Source organism: Bombus terrestris, chromosome 5 (assembly GCF_910591885.1).
Source record: "Bombus terrestris chromosome 5, iyBomTerr1.2, whole genome shotgun sequence".
Lineage (NCBI taxonomy): Eukaryota > Metazoa > Arthropoda > Insecta > Hymenoptera > Apidae > Bombus > Bombus terrestris.
The window spans coordinates 6,739,344-6,760,415 of record NC_063273.1 but is presented as its reverse complement, the minus strand read 5'-3'; the positions used below and the strand labels follow the sequence as shown (position 1 = coordinate 6,760,415).

The window sequence follows — 21,072 nt, the reverse complement described above, 5'->3', positions numbered from 1 at the left end:
ATCAACGTCTTTACTCACCGCTTGCACGACTCTCGTAGAGACACCAAAGAAACATAAGACGATGCGTTATTAATCAAACATAAAAGTATATGTAGGACCATTTGGACTCGCGTCGCGCGATAGTATCGTCCTCGATGAACGAATCGAGGATGTCGCGCGTTATCCAACGGCCCGACGTCCTCGCGCTAAAAGAAACGGAAGGCAAAGAACAAAAAAGAAAAAAGATGAGATTCGACGAGCGGAAAAACAACGGCGACCCGATAGAGAAAGGACTCGCTTCTTCGTTCGCGATGCCGATATAAATAAGAAAAGAGCTATAAGAGGGCGGTCGGGCCGTGTTCCTTAGAAACATTTCGAGAACTAAAGTTGTACCGTAAGATATGAAAACTTTGTAAAGTAGATAGCGGAAAAGAGTGGAGGTGGAGAACGAGAGGTGATATTCTCGGAAAGCGGCACTCGTGCTAATGGAGGAAGAAAAGCGTGCGGAACGAAATGGAGAGGTGGATGCACATTGAATCTGAGTTTTCTACCGTATAAGCGTAATACAACACAAAATACTGCTCGCCAGTAGAAATTATAAACGATGTATATATGTATTGTTGCGTTATTGCCTAACAACTTAACGATAGGTGCGTTACTACGATCGGGAGAATTAAACAAATAATAAAAACAAGTAAAACCTTCTTCTTCCTTGGCATCAGGGACATCTGTCCGATGATTAGGACGAGTGTAGAGTATCGATACCTTATAATTAGCCATGTTGTAAATAGAAGATGAAGATTGCTGATTTTATGAGATTTACGAGTGTCATCGATGCGAGATCGAAGGAGATCGTTCGTTCGACAACCGTGCGACTATCGTCGCCGGTTGTTTCTTCGACTTTTTAGTTCCTCTCTTCGACCATCGTCGAAATATATTTACGAGCACCGGTTAGTAGACTATAGAGCACTTGTAAAGCTTTTAGTTGGAGCGAACGGTTCGTCCGTTTGCTCGCATCGGCGATATTCGAGTTCGTCGTTTCGTTGACCGTTTCCTCGCAGGTCGTTCAGAGGCCTCGAATAATTCTCGCTGTTCGATCGATTGCTAATCGTAAGATCCACGGTGGACGGTACACGTCCCGTTAGCGCGTAAGAATTCCGACTAGAACTTAAGCCCATAGCGAAGATTTAAAAAGAAAAAAAAAAAGTAATAAAATCGAGAAGTTGAATGTAACGTAAAAGAGGAAAAGAAGAGAAAAAATATGAAAAAGAAGAAAAAAAGAGTTTACGGTTAAACATAGCGAACACTGCAGAAACGAGGAAACATTCTCCGTGCCCTGAGACATTTCACACGGATTCTCCGCTGTTCTTTCCACTCTATCCATCTTTGTCGCCCTTTTTATCCCGTTTTTTTGTTCTATCCTCTCGTTCATCCGATCGAAGGCGATCGATCTGCCACGATGTTGCTTCGAATCGTTGTTGAATCTATACGAACGATTGCTACTCCTGTTCCTTCTTGCCCTTTTATTTATTTCCCTTTCGTATCATTTCGCTATACGTTCCATTCCCTCTTCCTAATCCCATCCGCTGTCCTTTTCGTTCCTGTTGCTTTGTTCCATCTAATTCCAAGTAACTGTGCGTTCGCCGCGTTTCGATACGTCACGCAAAGACCTTACGCTATCCGCAACCTTTGCGCCATACAACGAAATGCGATTACGTTTACGTTGCGCTCGTAAAAGCGTTCGCACGATTGTATATCGCTTGAATCGAGAAACTGTTTAACCAACCTAGAGAAGGCAGCCACGCCTGGCGGGAAGGTCGAGACTTATCGCGTAATCGTATTGCCGCCGATACCTCCCCGAGGAGGCTCGAGCAATTAACCCACTCGTACAACGAGATAACGCGATGTACGGTAATGAACAAAGCGTCGCGCTCGTCGTTACTACGGCCAACTTATTTTGACCCTTTCGACCAACAAATTCGCAGAACAAGATATAAACGAAGGTCACGGATGAAAAACACGATAAACGTTTTACGGAAGAGCAATCTCGAGATTGAACACGTCGTTGGCCAATTCCACGTCACAATTGTCTTCGCCATTAAATACCGCGATTTTATTGGAAAACTTTTATCAAATTGGCTTGTCCGATCGATGAGTCTCGTATCAACGAAGGTAGATTTGCTCGCGAAATATCGTCGATTTGTATTACATTTCGTATAAAGATGCTTGCTTTTTGGGATACCAAACGACATAAAAGTCAGAGGATGAAAAAAAAAGCAACTTATCGTCCATCTGCCGTGTACATTCTTCGAATCTATTACGAACGGGTATATTGGAATTTCCAAAGCAACCGACCTACCCTAAAGTCATATCAATTTAATTCTTCGTCCCGATACGTTTACTTTGAGGATCGCGGCCTCTCGTAACCGCCTCTCTAACGTCGGGCTCGTCTACCCAAATGGGACTAACTGGAGATAAAATCAATGGCGAACAAAGACTCGATAAAGATGCAAAACTGTGTATCTGTGCGCCGAAAAAAAATTCTATATCTGTAAGAGGGAATCGACTTAAGATAGGTCTGAAAGATAACCAGCAGCCTGGGGGTACCCGGTGTCCCATTATGCAAAGTATCGATCTTCCCGCTTCGTTCTTCTACTACGAGATGCGATAAAACTTTATGTTCCGTCTTCTATGTATAATTCCTATTGTACAGGAGAGCAAGAAAGAGCCGGGGTCCGGTTCCTTCACAAATCGTTGTAAGACGTTAAGCCGTTTTATGCTTACGCTCATTATTATTGGCATTATTATATACTGTGGATTCGTCGTTCGTCGCTTGCGGCCATTCAAGTGCTCTACGCGCTTCGATCGAACGAACGTGGTGAACTGTTCGAGGATTCGTTTGTCTGCCCTCCCCCTCCTTGAACGACGCGCAAACGACGAAGGGACGAACAACGTGTTAATTGTTGATGTACGATCTCGTTGAGAACCCCTGAGGAAAAAAACAGACAAGAAAAAGAAAACTAAAAAGAATCGAGCCAAAGAAGCTCGTTGCGAGAACGAGCAGTTAGAATGTGAGCGAGAGGAAGAGTGTGAGAGAGGGAGAGAAAGGAAGAGAGAGAGAGAGAGAGAGAGAAAGCGACGGAAACCGCTTGCCTTCGACGCAACGAAGAAATATTCCTCTGGAAAAATCGAGGAGACTGAAGGAAAGGTTAATCGTTAGGCGAAGAATCCTAAGAAACTCGCGTGAAGTCAGACAAACTGAAGATACAAAGCCAAAGAGATATTTTAGAAAGAACTCGTTCTACGTGTACGCGATGAAAGACTCTTTCTTCCTGGTAGTCGGTGGTCGATCTCGTTGCTCGACCGCAAGCGGATCACGCGTGCCGAAACAGCATTACGCGATCGACTAAGAAATCAATTAATTGTAACTGAGTCGAAAGTGCAAAATATACAGACATTAAATGTTATTTACATCGGAGCAGCAATTGATTCCGAAACGTTCAGCCTCGGACCATGTCCCCTTGCAAACGCTCCTGCCCGCCAAAGCTTAATTACCTCACGAGATCCTGATAGTCCAGTTGGTCGTTCAACTTTCACGAATAATCCCAGAGCCTCGATAAACCGTGAGAAACTTTCGCAACGAATCGACCGAGCGCGCCAACCCCTGCGCTAACCCACCGACCGACCGATGGATTCGTTGAATCATTAACCGACACCTTGAACTTTAATGAACGTTTACGGACACCGCTAAGTGACCCGTTCCAGGAACGACGTGGCCTAATACTGTTTAATAATTTTCATGCCGGAGTCTGATCGCCGTGAAACTTTAATGGATCGTAATGGTTCGTAAACTTAAGACCTTTCGTCGCCGTTTATCACTCTGTCTTACGACCACCTTACCCTCCCACGTCGTTTACATCGCCATCCGTTTTACTCGTTCGCCATTCGCGAAATTCGGCCAAGTCGACGAAAAAGCGTTATTACTGTCTTAAAACGAACGCCGTTCCGTCAAGAATGTTCCATCGTTTCGGAACAAATGGAGAAGAGAAAATTTTCTGCTCCGTCGTTGAAACGACTTCCGGCTGTCGTGGCGGAGAAAAATGCGAGAGGAGAAGGAAAAAGAGGGGGGAAAAAACGGGAAAGGGTGGAGAAAAGAGAAGGATCGTCCGTGAAAAGGATTAATCGATAATCGCGGCGTGTACATCGCGGCTTACAAATTAACCGGCTGTTGTGCAAACGCGAAAGTACTAATTGTTTTGCAGAAATGCTTGATTGGCTTGGAAATGGTCCTATTGTGTCTCCGGGAACAATGGCTCTTACTCGCTGCTGAATCCTCGCCGATATAATATGTAGGGTGGTTTTAGAGGTGTCGACGCGAGACTGACACGGTTCACCTATTATGGCCGCGAAATGGTCTATGCGATAAATAACAAGGGGACTCGATGGCGTGGCGCGGCGGTAACGAGGCGCGCTCCGAGAACTTGCTCGTTTTATCGTTAAGTAGTTTCCTGTGTTGCACGAATACCGCGCCAGATATCGCGATGTTCGATCTCATTTTCGGCCGGAGAATACACCGCTCTCGTTTCTTTCTTTACAAAGAATTCCCTGAAAATTGTGCAACGCGTTTGTGATATGTTTTTCGACGACTTGTTATGAATAAATAAAGAGATAAGCGAACGTGACGCGTTGAATTATTCGCGGCTAATACGACTAACGCGTGTTCCACAGCATTCCTTGAACACCGGTTCGACGTTATCTTTGCCATTTCATCGGTGAGTTTTACGAGACATGGAAAATCCAGACGAATAAATTCCGCCGAGAGAACCAAAAACCAATCTATTTTCCTGCTCTGCTCTGCGTTTCGATGCATTCGATTGCGGCAAAAAGCCGCGGCCCGGTTCTTCTCGATCGAAGGCGAACTGTAAACGTTCGTTCGAGCGAAAAGTCGCGCCGAGTTTTCATCGCGAGCAGCCATCGCCATGAAAATTAATTTTCATCGCTTAACAAGTTTCGCCGATGTGTACGAATACTTGATCGGCTTTCATTACGTTCGTCGGAATAATGCGTTCGTTAATAGCGTTCACCACTGATAACGAGGATAATTTAGGTAGAGCGCCTGCCTCCGTGACCATTCAATTTCCCGTAATTCACTTCCGTCCTTCGGAACGACGCGTTTCATTTTGAAATTCCTTCGTTTTTCCGCCGCCGCGTAAATACTCGACCGAGTTCGATGAAAGCAGCGGCTACGTCTAAACGTAAATAAACCGCGAGCAATTGCCTTTTTTAATTAGAGGCGACTCAGAGATATCGCCTGATGTCAGCCCGAGAAACCAAGAAAGCAGATAACGATGTTTCGCGCTTGAAATACTTTGATAGAAGGCGAATTAATCCCTGAAATAAATTTAATAACGCAATTACTCGCGATTAGCTGTTTTCGTCGTGCATTCTCTGTCGCTGTGACGAACCACGCGATATTCCGTATCGAAATAATTTAGTTGCTTTGCTCAGGCTTCTCGATCACCGTTCCCTGAAAGCCAGAATCCAGGTAATTGGCAAACTTCATTTCCCCGGAAGAACGTGCTCGAGACGCGAGACACGCGACGAATGTATTACACGTGCATAAAGGAAACTGATTTCGCGAATTATACAACGAAACCTTTCGGCGAACTTTTCCATCTCGCTGAATCACAGTTAAATATTTTGTCAACGTCGTAAGTCTTTCGGAATCCTTCCTCGATTTTTTAACCGATTAAATTGAACCGAAGAATTATGCCCGTTTTAACGGAGTATATCGGTTTGTACAGTCCGAGGTAAAAGAAACATTCAAAGGAAATACGAGCCTCTAAGAAGCCAAATCAATTCCCATTTTTCGCGAGCTTTTTGATTTTTAATTATATAGATACGCGATTAGTATTATTGAAGAAACGAATTATCTGCTTGGAAAGACGCATTTCGATTCTCTCAACTATCGTAACATTCCCGCTCGTTTTTCTTTTCTTTGTAGACTTAATCGATTTCGAATTATATATCGAAACGATATTGGAAGTATTGTGTTGGCAACTAAGTGATTGCTGATTTTGTCATTAGGTGGCATTGACAAAATCCGCAATAGATTCAACGACCGGAATGACTGTCCTTGGCTGTCGAAATTCCTCGCATTCCAAAGTCACAATAATTCGTTCAGCCCGTGCAAACATTCGAACGCTAGACGTTCTTCCTGTTCTCTGGAAATATTGGACAAAGTAAGAAATTTGCACGAGTTAAAAAAGTAGTTGCAAGTAAAAGAGACGGGCTTGCGAATAAGAATTAATCCGTCCTTCGCTGGTTTCATCGAGCAAGAATTTATTCGTCCGCCTGTGGGCGTATACGTGAAAAGCAAAGAAAAGAATTCGATCGACTGCTGGCTTATCTGGCACTATGCAAATTGCATACAGTTAGTTTTCTCTCTTTCCGACGTCGAGAAACAAACGATACCGCGCTATACACGAACAGTCGAAAGACGGACAGATCTGAATGGGCACAGAGGATGGTCTTGTCACTGTGTTCTCCGTCGAGAACACAATTTTCCATCGTTTCTCGAATTACACCGCCGCCTGATTACCCAAAAGCTGGTCCGCTGTTGGTCCACGAGCTGCAACGTGCAATCGAATACCATTGGCAATCGATAACCGAATACAATACATGTAAAATATCGGGAAACTCGGCACAAGGTGCGTAACTGCGACAGTACGAACAAGCTTTACGATTTATACAAATTTATTATCCTATCTGTGATAACATCGATTCGTCGATTCGTAACAGCTACGCGATGATCAGAGACGGATGAGTTGTACGATGTGACTAACGACTGGTTCCGAGGAAAAAGCACGATAAGTACGTTTTTTTGATAATTTTCCGATTTTACTGACGCTTTTACGACCTATCGAGTTCGATGCGTACAAGTCTTTTAACCCTTTGTACTCTGCATTTTATTTCAATTTCGTTACCAGCAGCTCTCAACGTTTTTAAGTATTTAATTTAAAATTTACTATAACTAAAAAATAAGACGATTTAAATAAACAAAGGACGAAAGAAATTCACATAAATACCAGTTTTATTACTATTGCTGTATTTTCTAATTTTTAAGTGTGGGATATATCCCGAAACAATTTCCAGGATGCAATCCTGGTTTCCTTTCGTACGTTTCACAAAGAAAAAAAAAAACGTGGAACTGAAGGGTCACACTCAACGTAAGAGTGCAAAGGGTTAAGGATAGCTGATAAATCGACAAAGTCTTTGCGTAAGAGAGAGGGATAACGTCATTACGACGAGCAACGTTAACAAGATTAAAAACATTAAGAAACGAAAGCCTGTGTAGCTGCGTGTAAGAAATAGCGAACATCGCGATCTTCCAATTAGCTGCAATACGATAGAACGATCGCGAGAAGCATCGGATAATCGAACTTACCCTGTTATCGATTGCTTGTTGCAGCGTGTTCCAATAATTCGCGTTGGCACGATAAATAACGTTCAAACGTTCGCCTACCCTAGTAGCTTAACCAATAGCGTGCTCTCAGCCGAATTATAGAGGGTATTTCGGATGGCATCGATTATCTTCCAATTTACAATAACTGGTGCGTATAAAACGAGACGAATAAATCATCCATAGCTACGTGATACGAAATTGGGGTTCGTAAGAGGCTTAGGCGATGAGTTACGCGACGCAATAAGGCATTCCGAGGTAGGGTTGGTCAGGTGAACGTTCGAGAGATCCGTTCGAGCGCAGCCAAACGGGTTAACCGCGAGAATGAATTACCGCGAGGCGAGAATCGCGTCGTTAGAGCAGGTGGCTCTCGTTGAAATACGAGCAGGGAAAGGAGGTGGTAGATTTTTCGTATGGCGAAAACGCCATCGCCTCGCCTCTTTATGTTACCACGAGCGAATTAAAACAGCGCCGCGTCGTGTTTTCACGTGTCGCAGGCGGAATTTTAATTAAGCGCCAACCGATGAAATTTAGTTACGCCAAAGGTACGATTTCGAGCGGACGTGGTGCGCGCTAAAGCAAACAGAGAAGAAAGAAAAGTGGAATACGAGGAACGTGAGATATTTCAGGCTGTCGGTGAGCGATCGAGTGATTTGCATTTCTAGCGCACGATGGATCGTTTATTATTGAAAAGTAACGTATCTTCCGAGCTTATACATCTTAATATATCCAGCAAGAATATTTAGAATATTTAGAAGGTAAGTCGGTTTCCTTATCGACAAGGTAAGTCGTGTATCGAGATATCTTTTAAACGCAGACTGACGTAAAAATTCGAAGATTAACAAATAAATACACCTATCGTACTTCTTCCGTGTGATCTTTGTCCCATTATCCGCGAAGCGATCGATGCTGATCGATTTATCTGATCGTTTAAACTCTCGTTAAAAATGTTTAGGACATCGGTCGATCGGGTTCCACACCGCCATTACGTCAGGTGTTGGAAATTGATCTTGGCATAGGAAATTTCCACGTATAAAATACGGAAGTTGCGACGTTTAGGAAAATACCTGAGGCAGATAAAATTGTTGCAGAAAATACATTTCGTTGTATGAATTTGCTACGGTGAAAACGATGCAGCTTCGGCTGGCTGCGAGTTCGCTTGATTGAATCTCTGATCAGGAATAATAATCGCAGATGCCGTGAAAAAAGTTTAAAATCACGAGCGCGAGAAAAATAATAAACAAGAGTATCATTCGCTAGTTTCAATATGGTTTGGCTTGTTAAAGCGAAGCTTTTTAAGACGAACGTGTTGCCCTACTTTTACCAAACGATCGCTGCTATCTTAAACAAGTGACGTTCCCACACTTTCAATGTTAATGCCTAACTCTTACTCTTTGCTTACGAGATGACCCAATAAAGAAAGCGGGGAGAAATACATTGGCTTTGTATTAAATATCATATCTTGTCTAGACACGCCAAATATCCTAATATTTATCTTGTTATGCCCGACACAATTTACGATTTACACCCCTTTTCTCGATATAATCGGTACTAGATTTTCCTCTTTCTTTGCTCAAACAAAGACTACTATCGCGATCGGTGATCCGCCACGAGCAGCGACAGGAATTAAAGGAACATCTCTATTCTCTATTTTTAACGTAAACAATGACGCGTTTTCAGTATATACGGGGCAAGGAATAAGCGCGATAAGGACACCGGAATCATCGTGATAGCGGCAGATAAAGCGATAACCTGGTTTCTGCCAAAAATATATATAGCAGGACGAAATCGCGGATCTAGAGTCGAGTTTTGTACATCGATTGACGAAATGCATCAATTCCGTGGAATTCTACTGTTGGTTTTCGGGCTGCTGGCCGTGGGATCGACAAGCTCCCAGTTACTGGACAAACAATGGTGGGAAACCGCTTTGGTCTATCAAATCTGGCCGAGAGGATTTCAGGATAGCGATGGAGATGGCGAGGGTGACTTGCAGGGTACGTTATGAACCGGAAATTGGAATCTACAGGTGTGTTTGATCGTTGTGGTTTCTACATCCCGAGCATTTACGCATATCGGAGATGCACGAAACACGGGAAAGTGTGTATAAAATATTATGGAACGTAGAATACTCGTTGTAATATTTAATAAAACGAAACTATGGCTAGTTTTGTTGGTAAAAATATGAACTTGCATAAATGTGTAGTTTCGCGGATATCGTAAATACGAAATAAATCGTAAATTCGATAAACCGAAAAGTGTCGTGTTCGATAGTGGGTACATGTAACGAAAGTAAAAGATAATAATTTCGTAGTATCGTTATCGAAATCTGTAGTGAAAATAACAGTCATCCATAGTGGGATATTGCGTTTGAAAATTTTGCGCTTTGAGTTATAAACGAGGCAGCTTCTATACGAATGTTCGCTATCGTTTAACTTGAGATATACAAAACGAGTTGCGCATGTAAAAATGAAAATTTAGATAAATGTAATATAAGGCCTGTACAATGGCCGTGAAAATTCATGGCCTCGTAAATCTATTTTTAAAACTATTGGCAGCGTATCGTAAATGCTAAACGAGTGAAAAATTAGCTTCGCGTTCGGAGTTGTGTTATGGCTGAGCTCGTTTATCGCTTGTTGGTCAAGGTACCAACCGAAGTTACTTCAGATCTCCCGTGTGCCATTGATAACGCAGAATCAATTTATCGCTAGATGGGAATAATTTTTCAATTGATTGATCGCGCTGAATTTATGGGAAACACAATGAGGTGACTTTAACAACATCTTTCTACGGAATATACGTAAATAAAAAACACGTGGTGAAAATATTTATCTAAATTTTGAACACGATATGTTAGAAATATTTAACTTTAATATCATATCTCTAATTTTTAATTCACATTTTTAATTCATAGTTAATGAAATAAATATCAAATGTTACATAGGTATAACCAACCGGCTGGATTATTTACAAGAGCTTGGAATCGACACAATTTGGCTAAATCCTATCTACTCATCACCACTGAAAGATTCTGGATACGATATTTCTGATTATACCGAGATAAATCCACTGTTTGGTAATCTCCAGGTCTTTGATGAGTTCATACAACAAGCACATAAACGTGGTATGTGTCAGTAGTTAGTGACATTTTTTTCATTGAATATGTATCGGTTTTTTGAGTGACATAAACCATTCCAGACCTAAAGGTCATTTTGGACATAGTACCAAATCATTCAAGCGATCAACATAAATGGTTTCTGCAATCAAGTCAAAATAATAAGCAATACAGTGATTACTACATTTGGGCAAACGGTTCCAAAGATCAAAATGGCAACAAGATACCACCTAATAACTGGGTAAATAATTATTCATAATCCTTGAAACAATTTTGACAAATGCCTACTAATGCTCTCTTTTGATTTAGATAAGCACCTACAATGACAAAGAGGGATCAGCATGGACATGGCACGATACAAGGCAGCAATGGTATTATCATAAATTTCACAAATCTCAACCTGACCTCAATTTGAGAAATAAAAATGTGATACAAGAATTATTGGTAAAGTATTTGCATTATGATAATATTGTATTTTGTAATTCAATAAGGAGTTAATATATGCTTAAAACCTTATTTACATATTTCAGGATGTGTTCAACTTTTGGCTGAAAAGAAAAGTTGATGGTTTTCGAATTGGTGCAGTGTCGTATCTTTATGAAGATAAGGATTTAAAAGACGAGCCTGTTGTAGGGAATGGAACCTATACATCTGGTCTGCCAGAGAGCATAGATCTTGTATACAAGTTTCGTTCATATATTGATAATTGGGTAAAAGAGAATAATGCTCCTTCAAAGTATGTATAGAGATATTACAAATTTGACTTAACTTATTCCATAGTATTTATATTAAAATATTGCAATTGTTAATTCACAGATTATTAATTGCAGAGTCTTATGACTCTGATGAAATGTTGATATCGCTTTATGGTAATGCTACGCACAATGGAATTCCACCCTTTAATTTCCGGTTTATTACTTCTGTTCAGAATACAAGCACTGCTGAACACATTAAAAATGTTCTGGAAGACTGGTTTAAGAAACTTCCAAATAAAGCAGACACAAATTGGGTGGTAAGAGCACATATATTGCTACGATCATCTCCCATTGTTTGCCTAAAATTTAAGTAAATACATCTGTTCTTCTAATTCTAGCTTTCCAATCATGATACTTCAAGAGCAGCCTCAAGAATTGGATTGAATCGTGTTGATGGACTTCATATGCTTAGTCTATTGTTACCTGGTCAAGCATATACTTACTATGGAGAAGAAATTGGAATGCTAGACAGGAAGATGTCATGGAATGAAACAATCGACCCTATGGGTTGTTCGAGGTCAAAGGAAATATTTGGAAACTATTCCAGAGATCCTGCAAGAACACCAATGCAATGGGACTCTAGTACATCAGCGGGATTTTCACTTAATAAAATTACATATCTTCCTGTTCATCCAGATTATACAGAAAGAAACGTCAAAGCACAGCTAAAAAGTTCACAGAGCAATTTGAAGACATATAAATCACTTGCTACTCTTAGAAAAGATAAAGTATTCACTCATGGAGATTATGAATTTGCAACCTTAAACAATGACCGCGTGTTTGTCTTTAAAAGGTTTGTAACACAATGACATACATATATATAATATTCAAAATTATAAAAATTATAGAATATCAAAAATAAATAAATATATATATTTATGTATATTATATATATATATATATATATATTTATTTATTTTTATATGTATATTATATCTAATACATTACATTACATATTCAATAAGTATCTAATATTATTTTTTATTAGATCTTTAGCAAATAATCCTACATATATCGTTGTTATTAACTTGGGTCTACGACAAGAAACAGTTAATCTAACGTCGGTGTATCCGAACTTAAAAGATCCGGTAGAAATTATTATCGCATCCAGTAATGCAGTTAACATTACGTAAGCGTATGTCTTATATCAAAAGGGATTAACTGCCGAATGCCCGAAGATAACTCGGAATATTTAATTCCATTTTTTAGGTCAAATATTTCGGCACAAAATGTTATACTCACGGCAAATGCAGCATTTGTCCTGAAAGCTGAGGATATATGCAATTGTGAATCATCTACAGAACCCGGAGGATCTGATACCACTCCTTCGACTCCTGAATGCACAACAGAGAAAAATTCTGCCCTTATTTCCTCCTCAGTAACATGGTTAATAGGAAGTATAAGCATCACAGTAGTGTTATTGAATATTTTAACGTTTCATTGATCCAAATTTTGTAGAATAAAAATTTTAGTTATGAACTTGTATAAAGCGATTATAATTAGTACTTAAACGTTCCTATATTAATAAGAGGTTTTGTCTAAAGTAATAGCAAATGTATGTTCAATTCACCCTGCTTTACATGAATTAATATATAAGTATATCCTATAAATAGGAAGTCTATTTTTGTCAATAGAGGCATTGTCCTCAGATGTTAACATTATGGTTATGAAGTGCTGCTATAATTTATATTAATGACAACACAAATACTCCCACTGTCCAAATACATTCATGAAGTAATGAATGTGTTGAATGACTCATAATAAGCTAAGCAATGGTCCCAAGTGAATGTTTCATTTAGAAGCCAGTTGTATCTGTACTAAAATCATGAGTAGAACCGTACTCTTGCTAGTATAATTATAGCAACGGCATGAATTTAATATCATCATTGTTTACAATACGTAAATGTGTGTGAAGAAACGAGTGTGAAGTAAGGCAAAATACATATAAGAAATATAAGAAATTGTCAAACAATTCGTTGCCTTGTAAACAGAGAAAATATATCGTTTATTAAATTCGTGGCCACAAACAGTGCGTTTATAATTAGTTGGATATATTTAGATATATATATCTGTGACTCAGTTTATCAATATGTACCGGTTCCCTGTTAATCAGGGCGACAGGGCTTCGAACGGACGCAAATATGTTAAATCAAGTCTAACGTATCTCCCGTAAGATAAGAACGAAAGGCAAACAATAATAGGGGCGGCAAAAGAAATTTCACCATTCAATTGTTATCTCGTTGTGTCTATATTTATCGGGAACAGAATGTCGCAGAATCGTTGTTTTATAACATCGATCGTTAACGGTCAGCCCAAATTGCGTCCCACTTGTGTAAACATAAATATTCCTATCATATCGGGAAGCAAACGAACGTGCAGCGGAAAAAGTAATGATGCGAGAAATCCGTTAGTTGGTTTTTGGGATAGTGAAGAGTACCAAGCGGATCAGAAGGAATTTATAACAATGGAATCAGCAGCTACTACTCACCTTTCCTGCGGTGCATCGGTGTACGAGGCTGTACAATTCGGTGGATCTAAAGAAAGATTACAAGACACAGGTTTGACATCACTATTTACGAAATGGAAAATATACACGTAAACTAATTGTAAAATGACAACGAGCAATGTTCGTACAAAATCTGAAATTTAAATTGGACCAATCATAAGGCATGTGCTCGCGCATCCGTATGCTATATGCAACATGCATTTCAAGACCGGAAGTTTGTAAATTAAAATATCGAATTTAGAAACGTTAAATTACAATTGAAATTTATAGAATTACAAAAATATTATTAAAAGGCATATAAAAAGACTATTTTTTAGGATCAGCAAGCGATAATTTTAGATACTACCGAATCGATCCAGTGTCTATGAATATTCGTTTGTGTATATTTTGGTTTTTATGGGCATTGTTGATAGTAATGATTATTTTATCTATTCTATTTCACTGCTGTTTTGCATGGAAACCATGCTACGATGCTACTATAAATATAACAGATACAGTAAGTATTTGAACAGAAATTATGAATTTTGTTCACCCTAGAATCGGTATCTCAAATTATGTAACCACCTTAATCCCTCGTTGTTTCAGTAAATTTTCCAGACACCAATATAATACGAACAAGGTGTTCAGGATTTCCAATCGGATGTTACTGAATAAGTCAATAAATAAAAAATCGATGTGTCCATAAAGATAGTATATTTTTTCGTGCTATCAGCAAGATATAAGATAATCGTTTAATGCCTTGCCTACGTTAACAAAGCTACTGTTGAGCAGAAGGATACACATCAAAGTACTTCTAAAGCCCTTAAATATTAAATATGAGAAATGTTAAGAAGATCATGTATACAGTACTATTTATCATTCTTATGTATGAATATATAGAAAACTTTATATATTATTTACATCCGAAAATATTTTCTAAATATTTTTCGATTGTAATATTAAAATATCCAATAAATTTGTTTGTTATACAAAAGGTGTAAATAATCAACAAAATATCTTTCGCGCTATTTTTCAACCAAAGTATTCTATTCGTCGTTGAAACGTCTGATCGAAAGGGGAGAATTAAATCAGTTCTGGATTATGGCAGTAAAGAACCCTATGCAAACTAACTTTTAATTAAAATTCTTTAGTAACTTTATCTACAAAATAATATTTTTTTAATCATAAGTTTTTTGAAGAGATGTCTTAATTTTTAATCAAATTTTTCTGTTTAATTTTCTTATAATTTACTAACATTTTTTAGTACGGTGCATAAACATAAATCTCCACCGAAGTATTACAATCTAAATAAAGGATATTTGTTTAGTACATTAGAAAATTATGGATATTCTTTAATTTGTAAAACATATTATAAATCTCAAGTATTGTTCTAAAATACTTAGTAAAGTCATGGTAATTTTGAGGGACGAAGGTCGTCCCTGTTTTTACTTTATACCTCATGCTTGTGGTAGTATAAGTAAATACTAGCAGGGACAAAAAGAGAGAAGAACCAACTACATATCTCTGTGGGGTAGAAGGTGTCTCTCCAGTCATTCTTGAACCTTACGGAGTCGAAAAACCATTGAAAATTCATTAAGTAGAGGAGAATTTTCACACATCCCCGCCATATAAGATCGTTTAACGTCCTTGGTATTGTGTGATAGTAATAATGGAGAGTGGGAGGTTGAATTTAGATAATATCGAAGCTAACGGGGACGCGAAAGAAACGGCAGTTGTCGCCACATACAAGGCGTTGTCGGACGAGGACGGAAGTGTACAAGATAAAATCGAAAATATGGGAAAACCAAGCAATGAGAACGATACCGACGATGGGGTCCACGAAAAGATGCTTAAAGACGAGAGTAAAATCTCTCCTATGAAAGATACAACCGAGGTATGTTAACGAGCACATTTTTGGAAGCCACGTTTAATCTTTATACGATCAATAAAAGATACCTCTATTCGTACTTAAAAATATCTATCTCCTTTTCATCGCTATTATTGTTTTATTATTCTATTTTATTCAAATATAATTAATAGCTAATTACTATTTTTATCTTGATTGAAAGTTTTCTTTGTTCGATAATAAAAGTCAATTGATCTGCTTTCGAATGATTTTCAAGTTTTATTATCACATGTTTTTACGTATTCTATATTTTTCGGACATTGTATTACATTTGTTATTCGAAAGTAAGAATCTTTTACTATTGCATCATACCATCATGAAGAGGAAAAATAGATCATGGAATTACCTGTGGAAATAATTCAAGAGAAATATGTGCATTAAATGTCTTTTGATTTTATATGTAACATACGGTTATTTTGAATAGGTAAAATTTATTTCTGAAAATGGAGATACCAAGATCGATATTGAGACAGCTAAGCCAACTCTTTCTGGAATGGGAAAAGAGGAACTCATGAAATTTGCTAATGACCCATTCTGGGTTAAAGTAAGATGGTTTTTATTCATTGCTTTCTGGTTACTTTGGGTTACCATGTTAGCTGGTGCTGCAGCTATTGTGATAATGGCACCAAAATGTGCAGCACCAAAACCCAAAAAATGGTGGGAGAAGAGTGCTATTGTACAATTAGATCCTGTTGAAACAAGCACTCATGATTTGAAAGACATGGAATCTTTGTTAGATATTTTAAAAACACAAAATATAGATGCAATTTCTCTAGCTTCCATGGTTAAAGAAAGTTCAACAGGTACATATCCAACAGCTCTTACAGGTAGTCCTTTACTCTAGTATGGCAACAGATATTAATATATTGCATTTTAAATCATAGGGGGAACAGAAGACTTCAAAAACATTAAACCAGAATTAGGAACTACAAGCGATCTGGAGGCTCTTGTAAAAGCTGCCAAAAGCAGAAAACAATATATCATTTTAGAATTAGATCCAAGTCATACATCAACCGAACATCCATGGTTCAAACGCTCCGTAGAGAAAGAAGAACCATTCTCATCTTACTACGTTTGGGCAGATGCAAAAATAACTACCGATGGTAAACGTACTCCACCTAATAATTGGGTTAGTTATATCTTTTTTCAAGTTAAAATTGCTTTGTATCTTTGTAGTATTTCTATAATACGAATTTTTTTAGCTAAGTGTATATGGAGGATCAGCATGGGAATGGAACGAACAAAGAGAACAGTATTACCTTCATCATTTCAAAACAACACAACCTGAATTAAATTACAATAATCCAGTAGTAGTTACAGAATTTTCAGTAAGTTATTTTGTCATTGCTTCTCTTATATGCTGATTAAAAAATAAATGTAAAAAATAAATTCAATAATACTTAATTTTTAATGTTTAGGATATTTTAAGTCATTGGTTAAAATTAGGGATCAGTGGATTCCGTTTAGCTAATACTCAATATTTAACTGTGGATCCAGATCTTCATGATGAATTTAGGAGCACTATACCTACTGAAGCAGAAAACTATGATTCATTAGTACATGCTTATACAAGAGATCGGCCAGAAAATGGTGTTGTTCTGGCAAAATGGCAAGAAAGAGTTCATAATGAAACACACAATGAAGGGTTAATTATCTTTAATAATTATAGTAGTAGCATGTATATTCAGTCTTTCTTTCAAGCAAAGTTCCATAACAAAATGTTTGTCCAGGTTCTTTGCCCTCCAAGATGATATTGGAACTGACATTCTACAAGTTTATAATGAGAAAAAGAGGCTGATTGATCTTCCACAAAATTCACAATTTCTTACAACTGCAGATAGCAATATAGATGCCACGACTTTACAACGTGGCTTTTCCCACTGGCTTAATTTCACTTCCTGGCCTGCTTGGGATGTAAGTCTCTACAAGATGTATATTCTAAAATATATATTATATTATTATATTACATTCCAGATTAATGGTAGAAACCTCAGTTTGAGAGAGAGAATGCCTGCAGATATAGCAGACAGTTTAGCACTTATGACATTACTTTTACCTGGAACACCTGTATTAAAATTGAACGATACTTTGTCTGCAAAAGACGCCTTTGCAACTTTATGTAAAGCACGAAAAAGCTTAACGTTCCTTCATGGAGAAACAATGTTTAAGACTATCAATGGAAGCGTATTTATTTATACAAGGTAGTGTAATAGTATTTTTACTTATTTCAGTATTGTATGTTTATCCATTTACACATTAAGTATAATCTTAAAACAAAAGAGGATAGTATCAGAAAATTAATGGATGGTATAGAACCCTTGAAGAATAAAACAGTAATTGCAGTATTAATCTATATCAAAGAAAGTTCAATCAACTTAATTCACAATTGCTATAAATCATTTCAATTATCCTTTGATGCTACACTTAAACCCCAAATAACTCATACACCTCACACTATTGACACAAATTGTACTGTATAATTTACTAACCAAAGATCAATTTGCCCTGTTCCACGCTTCCTTCTATGCAACGCAGGAACTGGTGAGTCGTCTTACTAACATATTGCATGAGGCTTGCGTTTTGTAAAATTAATTGTAAATAATAGCAATATTGACTAACCACCAGTTAATAACTGATAATATAAAATATTAATTTAATTATCATTGTCAAAAATTGAATCAATTTTTCTTCCTTGTTTTTCATTAAAAGAATATTAAAACTGAATAAATGTTTAGGTTAAAGAGTGGCAATCCAGGATACTTAGTAGCGTATCAATCAGCAGAAGAACCTACAATAGTGGATTTTTCTACAATACCACAGATTTCTGACGAAGTTAATATGGTCGCGCACAGTCCTAATTACGCGCAAGACAGCGACACAATAAAGTAACGTTATTTCACTATTATCAATTACTTAATTTATTTTTATTTGTTTTTCATAGAACATCAACAATTTCTTTCGTAATATTGTGATAAACAACCGTTTTTTATGAAGTTTATTTTTTTGCAGAACAAAACTACCTTCTAACAAAGTTCCCATATCGGGCAAGAGTACAGTTGTTTTGACGTTTGTTCCACAAAATTAGCTGCGAGAGAAAAAAGTCTACAAGTGATCGATAACAATCTCTTGTTTATAATCTTTATGTAATGGCATTTATTATAAGTAATTATGTACTGCTTTTGTGAAAAATATAATTAAATGTGATTCATTGAAAACATAGTATTCTACAATCAATTAGTTATTGTTTATAAAGGAACGACTTATTATAATTATGTTAATAATAGGTTTTATAATTGTATTTATTCTAAATGAAGTTTATGCGGATCTGTGAATCTTACAGTAATAATATAAAACAATGCAGGTAAAGGAACTAAAGCAATCAATGCTGGATGAATGCCGAGATCTCGGAAAGTTGCAGCAGCTACTAAACCATATCCATATAACATCCAATGACTTAAAATAATTATTACATTTTTTATATCTGATACACAGCTCAACAACAATGCTTTCATTGACTGAAAAAAAGGTAGAGTTTCATGAAACATTTATAAAACATATTTAGTATTTAAACATACGCAAATATGAACAATATACAGAGACCATTACCTGATTTAATTTAAATGAAAAATGTGCTGCGTTAAATAGTATAGACAGTGTTATAGTTATATATGGGAATGAATAATCTGTAAAAATAAGAGTTAATAAAATATGGGGAAGGTATTATCCTTACAATGTACATTGCTTCACTTACATATTATACCACCGCCAACTGCATGTAATAAAGCTAAAATGGGATAGAAATAAAGAGCAGCATAAATTGTAAATTTTCCTTTCTTTGGTAAAAATTTCTTGGCTATAATTGGCCTTATTATTAACATTATAGCTGTTCCTAAAGCATAAAAAATGAACACCATTGTGTACCTAAGGATTGAATAATTAATTAATTTTTCAGACAAAAAGAGCTAAATTGAATAATTAAATGGAATAATTATGTAATTACTAACAATGGATAAACAGCTTCCTGTGTACAGTGCAGAGTTTCTTCATAATTTGGGCTAGGATTGTGAAACAATGTGTACCAGTCTGAGAGTTTTGTAATTCTACATGATCTAATTGCAAAACTACCTACAGGATCGGTTACTTGTAAAGTAATCACAGATGCAGAAACAACTTCTACTAGAGCAGACAAATGTAACGCAAACACTTTTTTTGGTATAGTACGTCTCATAGATATTATATCAATGCAAACCCAATGTAATAATAATACCAATAGTGCCACAAATCCTAAATAGAACCAATCATAGAGCATTGGTTCGTCTTCGCAAGAAACACATATCGAAGTGGCGTTTGCCCTGAACCCTCGGGGACATGCACCACAGTCACTCCAGTTGCCATCAGGCAGTAATTCCCTTCCACAATATAATCCAGGACATCGAGTAAAGGAATTTAAAGCATTTGCCTTTGGTATCGAGCACATGAAGAAATAGATATGAAAGCAATATTTATAAATATTTATAATATTTATCACCTTTTTCAAATTTTAAAATGTACATCAATAAACGCGTTTTATGAACATTTTAAGGTTAAATTTCAAGAACTCGAACTACGATCCATACGGTATAATAACATAATTTTGTAATAATGTTATTGATTTCGAAATATGTTATTCTGAATAACAAATACGCTGTTTATGGAAGAACTTCGTTTTTATAACGTAATGGCGTTTCTTAATAATAAAGTTTGTAAACTATCGTTAGGTATGGAACGTCATTTGACGGTAGATCGGTAATATCATGTGTATCTATACATATATCTAATACAATATATATCAAGGAATATGTTACAAAGAATATAAAAATGATTTTATGTCAACACAGAAAAATGATTTTAGAAAATGAAAGCATGCATTCTAAAAGCTATAAAAGTTATATATAAGTTATATATATATATATAGATATAGATATATAGATATTAACATTGCATAATATATAATGCATCATATTAGAGAATTTTAAGAATAAATTCATAAGCTTTTATCAGTTTTCATTTTCTATATTACTTTTACTATATAAAAGTACCAACTACGTAATGTAGATGTATTATAGCTTTAACAGGTTTTATTAAGGCAAGTTCATAGAAACGAAAGCAATTGACTAAAAGATATGCTACATTAACGATAAACAGCAGTAAAAGAACATTAAATAAAAATACGTATAACGTTTAATCGAAAGTTTAAAACAATTTTAATGATACGACTGTTTAAATACAAATTGAAATGTTTCTAGCGGAAAAGCAATGGCGCAATGGGAAAACGGTAAAGATTCGTAAAGTGGCGCGATCTAGGGCGATCGTGGATGTTCGTGTTTGATCGGG

General features: G+C 36.9%; 4 protein-coding genes across 9 annotated transcripts; 3 read left to right on the top strand and 1 right to left on the bottom strand.

Annotated features, from left to right (window-relative positions):
- Window positions 1-4,465: 4,465 nt before the first annotated feature.
- Window positions 4,466-12,855, top strand: LOC100650521 (maltase A3). 5 transcript variants are annotated; one of them, XM_020863010.2, is made up of 10 exons: window positions 4,466-4,751; window positions 9,122-9,435; window positions 10,383-10,562; window positions 10,637-10,794; window positions 10,863-10,997; window positions 11,084-11,289; window positions 11,370-11,565; window positions 11,647-12,101; window positions 12,297-12,437; window positions 12,518-12,855. In XM_020863010.2, exons 2-10 carry the CDS (start codon window positions 9,270-9,272, stop codon window positions 12,750-12,752), a joined length of 1,872 nt encoding a protein of 623 aa, XP_020718669.1. In that variant the 5' UTR covers window positions 4,466-4,751; window positions 9,122-9,269; the 3' UTR covers window positions 12,753-12,855. The 5 variants fall into 5 exon arrangements, with proteins under 5 accessions (XP_020718669.1, XP_048261836.1, XP_020718668.1 ...); XM_048405879.1 differs by lacking the exon at window positions 4,466-4,751 and adding an exon at window positions 6,091-6,221; XM_020863009.2 differs by lacking the exon at window positions 4,466-4,751 and adding an exon at window positions 7,725-8,077.
- A 143-nt stretch (window positions 12,856-12,998) lies between these two features.
- On the top strand, window positions 12,999-14,792 carry LOC100650639. Its single transcript, XM_003395510.4, has 3 exons — window positions 12,999-13,866; window positions 14,132-14,310; window positions 14,400-14,792. Exons 1-3 carry the CDS (start codon window positions 13,575-13,577, stop codon window positions 14,400-14,402), a joined length of 474 nt encoding a protein of 157 aa, XP_003395558.1. The 5' UTR covers window positions 12,999-13,574; the 3' UTR covers window positions 14,403-14,792.
- Window positions 14,793-15,301: 509 nt separating this feature from the next.
- On the top strand, window positions 15,302-18,914 carry LOC110119287 (neutral and basic amino acid transport protein rBAT). Of its 2 annotated transcripts, XM_048406212.1 has the most exons (10): window positions 15,302-15,687; window positions 16,124-16,502; window positions 16,584-16,828; window positions 16,902-17,027; window positions 17,118-17,344; window positions 17,430-17,613; window positions 17,674-17,900; window positions 18,235-18,240; window positions 18,435-18,584; window positions 18,709-18,914. In XM_048406212.1, exons 1-10 carry the CDS (start codon window positions 15,463-15,465, stop codon window positions 18,782-18,784), a joined length of 1,845 nt encoding a protein of 614 aa, XP_048262169.1. In that variant the 5' UTR covers window positions 15,302-15,462; the 3' UTR covers window positions 18,785-18,914. The 2 variants fall into 2 exon arrangements, with proteins under 2 accessions (XP_048262169.1, XP_020718677.1); XM_020863018.2 differs by lacking the exon at window positions 18,235-18,240.
- A 66-nt stretch (window positions 18,915-18,980) lies between these two features.
- LOC100650958 (JNK1/MAPK8-associated membrane protein) lies at window positions 18,981-20,582 on the bottom strand. The gene is made up of 4 exons (XM_003395513.4): window positions 19,704-20,582; window positions 19,451-19,620; window positions 19,306-19,382; window positions 18,981-19,214 (listed from the first exon to the last, which is right to left on the bottom strand). Exons 1-4 carry the CDS (start codon window positions 20,174-20,176, stop codon window positions 18,999-19,001), a joined length of 936 nt encoding a protein of 311 aa, XP_003395561.1. The 5' UTR covers window positions 20,177-20,582; the 3' UTR covers window positions 18,981-18,998.
- Between the last annotated feature and the right edge of the window lie 490 nt (window positions 20,583-21,072).